The 9,383-nt window shown below is 36.2% G+C and overlaps 2 protein-coding genes across 9 annotated transcripts in view; both read left to right on the top strand.

Annotated features, from left to right (window-relative positions):
• Positions 1–9,383, top strand: part of CTNNBIP1 (catenin beta interacting protein 1) — a 92,082-nt gene that overhangs the window by 61,323 nt on the left and 21,376 nt on the right. Inside the window, exon 8 of the mRNA XM_083802291.1 lies at positions 1,255–1,377. The gene's annotated coding sequence lies outside the window, so the exon portion shown is untranslated. The remainder of the gene's footprint in view (positions 1–1,254; positions 1,378–9,383) is intronic.
• The window catches only part of CLSTN1 (calsyntenin 1), a 55,423-nt gene that overhangs the window by 24,664 nt on the left and 21,376 nt on the right, over positions 1–9,383 (top strand). For 4 of the 8 annotated variants that reach the window (XM_083802264.1, XM_083802261.1, XM_083802265.1 and 1 more), the window contains exons 2-3: positions 1,255–1,377; positions 8,034–8,063. In XM_083802264.1, coding sequence (XP_083658390.1) covers positions 1,255–1,377; positions 8,034–8,063 — 153 coding nt within the window. The remainder of the gene's footprint in view (positions 1–1,254; positions 1,378–8,033; positions 8,064–9,383) is intronic. The other 4 variants (XM_083802266.1, XM_083802262.1, XM_083802263.1 and 1 more) reach the window with 1 other exon arrangement.

The following is a 9,383-nucleotide window of genomic DNA, read 5'->3' as shown; positions in this document are numbered from 1 at the left end:
GGACTCGTCTGCGCAGGAGCGTGCTAGTTGTCACACAGGCTCTGTGCAACAGTTTTCAGGGCATCTGAGTGAATGTTTTCCAGAGGTACTAAGCAGCTAGCTACATGCAGCCTTCCAGAATTAGATCTGGGCAATTAGTATTAATTCAATGAGCAAGAAGAGCACATGGTAGCCTAAGAGGTTTTGTGAAATGATAGATGTACCTTGCCCCAAACAATTTAGGTGGAACTGATGCATGTTAGGACCTCAGCATGAAGAGAGCATAGACCAAGGAAAAAACCTATTCAGCTGTCAAGAGAAAGTAGTTGTTATACCACATTTGCTGGTTCTGTGGAATAAGAGCTGTATTTATCTTTAACAAGTACAACATAAAAATACGTAACAGCGAAGTCTTTCTCACGTTGGATTGTCAAGTAGTAGATGATAACCTAGTAGGTAACATATGATTTTGTCTTGCATCTTTCGTGATGTTCTAGAAAAAAATATTTTTGCAAGCTGACAGTGAAAGATACTGGGATTCTTTGCAGCAGAGGAAGACCAGTCATCTTAAACTTGCTCGGGCCATCAGTTTACAGAGTCCTTTATGCAGAGTCAAAGAATGCTTTTATGAGTGCTGCTTTAGCGGAGCTTCCCCATCTCCTAAAGCAACTACTGCACAGGTGATATAAAAAGTAGTCAGTATTTTACTTAGATTTCAAGGCATTCTATTAGATATCGGAAAAGGCCTGTGTAAAAACTAGTTAAGTTTGATCTTTCTTCTGTTTGTTCTCTTAATAATATTTATAAACACAAGAAAAGAATCTGAAACTAGAGAAAGTGTTCACTGGTAATACCTGTACTCTGAAGAATAATCTACCAACTGGAGAGAAGCAGAGCTTAAACAAACCCACGTGTTTCCTGTTGGCTGGTCTATTTTGGTCTGGTGCTGAATATGTGTTTTCTAGTGTCGTGTTGGCACTGATGACAGCAGCTCCCCATCACTGTTAAAAGGTTTTTGAATTGCACTTCGGGGGCATCTTAAATCCCATCATAGTTAAAAGAGACTAATTTAGATTTTTGGAGTTAGTTTTGGAAAGCCTATAGGGACACTGATCTTTTCTGAACATACTTAGCCAAGATTTTGTCCCAAATTCTTGAATTCAGTCAAATAATGATTCAGATTTCAGAAAAAAAAATGAAGTCAGTATTATAGAACATTTTTAAGAAGACCTTAGTTTCAAAATTTTTAATCTTGTATTGTTTTTTTTTCTTCAGTTAACAAGCATAAGCCATGGATTGAAACAACGTATCATGGTATAGTTACAGAAAATGACAACACAGTACTCTTGGACCCCCCCTTAATAGCTCTGGATAAAGATGCACCTCTGCGTTTTGCAGGTAAATAATTCATCTGCCTTTTTTTTTTTTCCTTTTTTTTTTAAGAAGTGGAAATGCTTTCTTGATGGCAAATACTGTGTTTTCCCTAACAGCAGCATAAAGTTTTGTAGAAGTTAAACCCTAGGAAATGTTTGTCCATGGACCAGAGTTTAATTTGATATTTACAGCTGCATCCAAATATTCAATCTGGACAGTACTGTATATTGCAGGTATTCCATGCTCCTTTCAATTTCATGTGTATATGTTAATTTTTCTGAATATCTTTGCATAATGTCTAACCTCTTCTTCAGTCCTCTGGATTCCACATTTCACAGCATTCAGTCTGGGAGTTCTAAAATAATTATGTTTTTTTTTTAATCATTCTGAATAGACTTTTCAGTTTTCCTAGTGGTTTTGATTTATGTCTTAAAAGATTGAGAAAACAATGAAAACAGTAATTAATAGAATTAAGATTGCATTTCCTCTCTGCAGTATTTGGGCTGAGAATTTCTGTAGAAATCCAGACTTTCTGTGCTAAGTTTGTGAAACAGTTGGAGTGTTTTAAAAAATGGACAGACTCTTCTGCTCAAAGAATCACAAGTAGTTCATAGCTTAATGTATGTCACAGCAGAGGTGGTATAAGGGAATGTTATTTTCAACACTTTTTTTTCTCTGAGAAATGTGAAGCTTCACTTATTTAATAATGGAATATATTTTATAGTTGAGGCTTCTTTAGCTATGAGATAGTGTTAGAAATCTGATCTCTATTTAATTTCGGGAGGAATTGTGGAGGGAAGCTTGGCTCTTTTGAAGTCTTCCTCAGTGTCAGCTAGGAACCCTCTGAAGTTCCTGCATCTGGGAAGAGTTTGGATGCTGCATGACTGTAAGCATGAGCTGGTCTTGCTGGTGTACAGAATATCTTCCCAGATAATGGAGTTTTTCACCGGTGTGCTAGCATAATGCTTACCAATTATGAGATTTAAAAGTAAGCTCACTGTAGTAGTCCTGCAATTTTCTGTTAGGTTAGCGGGGTACAGCTGAGGAGGTCTTCTAGGTGCTGTTCAGCTGCATGAGTGGATAATCTCTGAACTATGAGAACTGCAGCCTAAATAGATGAAATTGATAATATGCCATTTCTTTTGCTCTGTTTTTCTTTGTTTCAGATCAGAGAGCTAAAGCACAGATAGCACTGCATTTTTATAAAAGCCAGTGATGAGTTCAGTTTTTCTATCTCCTGTGTACCTTAGTGTTTTAGCACTGGGACTGTCTTAAAGGCAGGTTCTCCTCAATCAAAGAATATAAGGAAGGATGCACAAACTGTTTGCAAAATGCAGACTATTATTTCACTTTTAACATCGGACTAGCAGCTGACCATTCTCTTACATCTTCTGCAATAGGTTCTGCAGAATCTGCAGGTATCTAAATTAGTTGTAGCGGTTAACATATGCTTATGTTTTATACTTGCAGAAGCTTAGTTGGTTAAATACATTTTTAGAGGATTAGAATCCTAGTAAAATGCCTAGAGGATGTGACCTTAGCCATTTTTGGGAACATAGCTTAGATTAGCTTCAAGGAGGAAGCTACAGGAAAAGAGAGTGATTAAATTAAAAGCCATTTGAAACATTCAGCATGAAAACTGCATTATGTGCTACAGTGGTATGGTAAGGTGGTCACAGTTTCTTAAGGTGGCACTTAAAGTAACATTTTTGTTGCTTTATTTTAAGAATGTAATCATCTCCAAGCCTGCATTACAAATTCAGGAAGTTCAGAGATAATGGTAAACCTCTGAAATTTAACATGAGTTAGATAAACATGGGTGATGCTATTAAATGATCCTAACTGGAAATAAAACTATTGTCTATGAAAAAATATTTCATCCCCAAATGAAGAAGCTTGTGTTGGGATATCTCTCTTTTTACTTAAAAGATACGGTATAGGATCATTTGGATTGCATACGTGGTGGTTGGGAGAATATGAAACATCGAAACATCTCTTGCAATTCAGTATTTTAAATGTAGGCATTAGTAGTTTGAAGTATCGAACAGATTTTGAAAGCAGCAATTTTATACATCTTAGTGGATAGTAAAGTTTTATTGAGTGTTGGATGTCATGAAGCTTTCAGAAAATACTGGCAGAATATTCTTAAGTAGATGGTTGATTTGCAGAGGAAAGACCAATGTCAAAGCATCACTTTAAATGAGACTGCTTTTCCATTGTGTTGAACCAAATTGTATAAACCTGCTTTAATTTAATGAACCCAACTGGAAGCTGTCCTTTAATATCAAAAGTTTGCATAAACACTATTTATTTTGTCTCAAAAACCAACAATTCTTCAGCAGTAGCAGAACAATGGATTTAAAGTAGTTACCTTAAATTCTGAATATAGGACCCCAAAATTGTGCAGCTATTTCCATCTTGGTATGACTCTGGATCTGAAGTGTGACTGACAGTGTACTGCGGGAATCTGTAAAAGTAACTGTCTGCCGTAAAATGGAACAATACTTGAATCTGTCTTTGAGGAGACCAAATGTGGGAGTGGTGTTGAATCAGCATTACCAGTTCTGGTTGGTGGTGCGGTAGCTGCGTCCTGGAACGGAGAATAGCATTGTTATTGTCCAGCAGCATCTATGTGGGTGTTCACGTGTGTGAAGCCCGTTAGATTAGCGATAGAATGTTTTCACGGCGAAACAAAGCATTTTCAGGATTAAGTGGCTGTTTCAGCCCCAAGCAGTATATTCCTATTGCAAATCAAATATATTCTTGCTTCAGAAGGTTATCTGTTCTAATTAGCTGTGTCTCCTAGCTGAGCTGGAAACACTTCTGAACTGCCTACGGTTAAAATATTTTAGATAGTCTTTTGCTTTCCTTCGATTTTGAACGTGTCAAAACATCTTGAAAATAGTTCATTTAAGTGCTTTAAAGTACGTGAACTGTGGGGCAAGGAAAAGTAATGTTTTACTGCTTTGTTCCCTCTGCTGTGGGTAGGATCCAAAAATTCGGGTATGCAAAAATAAGTAAGGCTATATAGAGGTCTATTTTGCGGATAACTTGTGTGCTTTCACATCTGAAACAATACATTTTTAAAGACAGAATTTGAATATAGTCATGCCAAGTTGTTTTGTCTATCTGAAACACAGAGACCCTCTGGAATCAGTCTTTTGCGTCATGATTGTTATGGATCTGCTTGCGAAGACAATGGGCATCCTAGTTCAAATGCAGTCATGCTGGAATTTGATCCAGCGTGATCCATTTTTTGCTGTAAAATAAAATAAAAGGCAGCAATGTTTTCTATTGTACCTTAGAGAAATATGTGTCTAAAATCAGTTTATTTTTTGAAACTCTTAGTATGGATTTTCCATTTACTATGCAAAAAAAGAGCTGAATTTTAATTGCTTTTGAAACAAACTAGTATATCTGCATGTCTTCACATAGTTGAACATATTGTTAAGAGAGTATAAAAGAGGGTCTTCATAGCAAAAGGTTTGAAATGTTTCCTTTGTGGAAGGAAACCTTATTTTTTTGATGCATCTGTAATAGGTTTTTAATTCTCCTGCCCCCTGAAACCCAAGAGAAAAACACTCCTCAGCCACAATATGTTAGTTTCCTCTTACTAATCTGGGATGCAAGAAGTATTTTTGAGGGGGCTCGGAATTTTTGAATTTAGAACATGAATATGCATAGAGCTTTGAAAATAATCTTGCAGAATCTCAAATTGTTCTTCAAAAAATAAAATAAAATAATCCGTCAAGCCTTTTGTCAGCCTCTCCCTGGAGGTGTGTTCACATGTGCCAGTGGGTGAGGGCTGATGCCGTCTTTCCACGCTGTACTGCCAAGCCTTGTTTGTTTAGGGCACGGAGCTGTGCTGACGTCCTGTCTGCAGCAGGCTAGTGTGAACGCAGTGCTCAGCTGGATGGTGGCTATAAAGAAATGATACGTAGAGAAGATGAATGCCACTGTGTAATCACTGGATTTTGATCTTGTCACATCCAAGGAGTGATTCAACAAATCAAGGAGTGTTACAACAAATGTGGCGTACAGCCATGTCTGTAAAATGAAATGATTTTACAACAGTAAGTACAGCTGAGTCAGAACGCTCTGAAATAAAGTTCTATCCCAGTTACGTGCTTCCAATATATCAAATAAAAGAACAACTTGCAGATCAATTTTCGTTCTCGTTTAGGATTAGGAGAGGTAGAAATTTATTTCAGTAGTGAATCTCAGCGGATTAAATGAGAAAAAGTGATATATATACATATGGCATAGCATGAAACCTTAGGGAGCATATCTGCCACTAAATGCATTGTATGGGACTAAGCTTACTTAGTGGCAATGAAAAAAATTCACTGAAAAACAAATTATCTATTTCTCTGCAATATAAATATATGCATTTCTTAACCGAGATGAAAATGAATATCATCCATGTATGGCAATATTCATCTGTAAATTGTCCTATTTGTCTTGAAACAGCTCTATAACAGTCTAATATCTTTTGGAGAAAAGAGGAGGAGCTTTCATTTTTGAAATATTTTGTACTTCAGAAAATAAAATGACTCCTTTTTGCTTCTCTTCATTGCAGAGATCTTTGAGGAAAAGAACTTAAAAAGCCTGTTAGGTTTGCATATTTACAGCGCTTTTACCATAAGTAACACTGTTAATAATAATGTGTGATAATAAAAGGGCTTTTTGTTAATCTTGTTAGTGTGAAGTGGGAAATACAATTGTATTGGGTCAGTTACTGTTCTGAGAAATACTGGGCAGGAATTGAGCTGTAGTGCACCTTGAGCAGAAGCTTTGCACTGTAAAAAGCATCTGGAGACACATGGATATTAACTGGAGAGCTTATTTTATGTTTTATGCTTGGGAGCCAAAAATACAGTGCCTGACAGCCAAAATAAAATCGGTGTTGGTGCCAGAGCTAAAGGTCACTTCGGATGGTTATGAAATGACCAGTTTTCAGACCAGCTCCCCTTCTCCCAAATCGGTAATTGCTGCATTAACACGCTTCTCCCTCTTCCTTCCTTTACCAGGCTTTCTGCTTTCGTGTTCCCTTCCATATATTTTTTTTTGGTTGTCTTCGTGTTTCACACACAGTGTGTGGCTCTGAAGGTTAGAGTTACTGGAAGGGGGCAGGAGGTTCCTTGCAGTTGGATTGTCATTTCTGACTGACCTGTGGTGTCAGCCATGGATTTAAGCAGTGTAAGATTTTCTTGAATGATCCTATGGACAAAACATATTCAAACACGGTTATATTTATACCCTATGTAAAAATACACTGAAATAAATTACGTGGATGCCTCCAGAGGCAGTATATTTGGTGCATTAAAATAAAGAGCTGATTATAAATCCAGGGATTACCTGAAGTGGGTTTTAGGAAGCACTTAATGAGAGCTATTTCAGAAACCATCTCTCTTTGAAATGAAGGACTGCAAATAATGATACGTTAGAAGGTATTTTTCCTTAATGATATTTTTACTTCAATATTAAACTGGAAATTTCCATTTTATGAAAAATACTTGCTTGTAACTTCAGTGCCTCATCTCTTTCTGAGGCCACTCAGGAATGGAGAATTGAGTGACTGTGCTACTGCAAGTTGTGAGAAAAATGTGAGAATTAACAGGAGATCTGTTTGAAGTGATTTTAAGGGTACAAGTCTGCTTTGTTATACTGCGATTAAGGTCAAAGATAATAGTAAACAGGAAAAATAAATGATAAGTTAGATGATACGCAAAAGGTGGTAGAATAGGATTTTAACAAAATTTACGTTTCTAGGGGAGTCACCTGTATTTTCATTAAACTTGTGAAGCCTTTCCAGGTGCCTAACACAGTCATCTAATACCATTTTAAAACTCAGTTATATCTGAGATCTCCTTGTAACAGTGGAAAATCCAGGACACTGTGGAAGCCTTTAGTTTTCTGCAGCATTCATTACTTCAGTATTACAGTATTCAGTATTTCGGCAATCGAGTAAAATAGAAGTTGGTTACTTGTTTAACCTGGGAAATAAATATGCTGCAAAGAAAATATATGGATTCCTCCTAGCTGCCCAGATTTTCTTAAATAAAAGCTTTTATCATTATTAGGATCACAGTTTAATGTGTGTATTTTTAATTCTGAATTATGGCAATACCGTAAGTTTGATTTTGATGCAGAATTTAAACTTTCCAAATGCTAGATGTTATACAACGTCTACTGATAAAATATTAGTTGGAAATGCAAAAATCCCACAACTATTTAAGTTGGTCGGTTTGTTTGTTTTCTGAATACAAATTATTTTTAATTTTAGAAACATAGTGATTTCAGTATAATAGTTAAAAGCTTGTTTAAATTATGTAGCCTGTCTTCTTTAAATAGAAGAGTACCAATAAATTCTGATGAAAATGCTGCTTTAAGGATAAATTTCCATCAACATGAAATTTTGAAAATTTCTTGTACCTACAATTTAACTACCTCACTTCAAATTTCTACAAATGACAACCTGGAGATAAAAGGTTAAATCATGTTTAACGTAACTAAAACTCTAAAATTGTAACAGTTACAACAAATCACCACTGAATTTTTAAAATACATTTTTTTTCCAAAGCTTTTCTGTGTAATGTGTGCATCTTTGCCTTTTCCTTATTTGCTCCCTTTCAGCCTTTCCTTTATTACTGACTTGGGTTTATCTTTTCTCCCTTTAGAGAGTTTTGAGGTGACAGTCACCAAAGAAGGTGATAAAGGGTTCTTTCTATCCCTTTTATTAATATTAACCCACTAACTTTGGTTATGAAATGGGGAATCAGCACTTAAACAGAAGATCCTGTCATGCTCTTTGTCCCATTTATTCTCCCAGTTTTTTTCTATTTTAAAATATTTCAATAAAAAATTGTTATGTAACCAAACCCTTGGTTAGAAATATCTGTAAATCAGACATCCATTTGAACCATTGGGAATTACTGTATGTTGTATGGACAATGAAGAAGTTGTTTTGGGGAAAATTAGTATTTTCTGATGTTTTCACCGATAGCTTACTTCTTTGGGACATGTTAAGTTTTTTTCATATGCTTTGTAAAGTAATATTTAGCTGCCAAAGCATCATAACACCTTCCCTGCAGGATACTTCCTTCAGTACATATTTCAGTAGCTTAAAATCTGAGTCAATTTTTTTTTTAAATAGTTTTAGACTTGCTGCAAGTAGGAGTGCATTCTTGGTACTATGATGCCACAGCAACTATAATAACAATATGTTGTTTTATGTTGGTATAAGAAAATCACCTTCAAAACAAAGCACGTTCTATGAGTAAAAACACAACGTAGCTGATCAAAGTCTTCACTGAGTGGCTTTTGTTAGCACAGCCAGGTCAGCAAAGGCTCAGTCCTCCTTACACGCTGGCAGATTGACCAACCCGTGCCAGCAAAGATGTCTTGTAGTATAATCTTAGGCTTAAATGTTTTTTAAAATGGTGTACTGGGGGCTTCTTTTTCAAGTTTGTTAGGATGAAGAGAACAGAAAGGAAAGCTGACCAAATTGTTCTATGTGAGGACTTCCTTGACTAACATATTTGGTCTGTGTTAGTAGATAGCTGTTGAAATGGATGCCTGAGAAGTTGGTATTTCTACCTTTCTCATTCAGTAGTTTATTTTGATTCCCTAATTTTAGCCAGGTACATTGCACAGGAAGACTTTGTTCATTGATCTTTTGACAGAATTTCTGTAATTATGGTGCTGAACCTGTACTTAAAGCTTTTTCATCCCTCGACTTGTAACTGTGCATTTTAACCTTTTGCTCTGGTCAAAATAAACAAGCTGCCCAGCTATTCCCAGTAGCTTGGCATAGAAGATATTACCAGTGGCCTTGGCTGTTTGCTCTCATAATATCTACTCTTATCCTAGAGCTATCTCAAGTACTCCTGTGAAATGCCTGTCTACATTTCTCTTTTTCTCTTTTGTACTCCTGCATGAATGGATGCAAAGTAAACAAGTTGCTTGGAAGGCAGACGTATGCTTCTTTTTACTAAAGTTCCCAGAAACCACGCATCTTAAAGCACAGT

The sequence above is a fragment of the Anser anser genome (assembly GCF_964211835.1).
Source record: "Anser anser genome assembly, chromosome: 17".
NCBI lineage: Eukaryota > Metazoa > Chordata > Aves > Anseriformes > Anatidae > Anser > Anser anser.
Note: the sequence above shows the minus strand (reverse complement) of the source record. Positions and strands in the feature narration are given on the sequence as shown.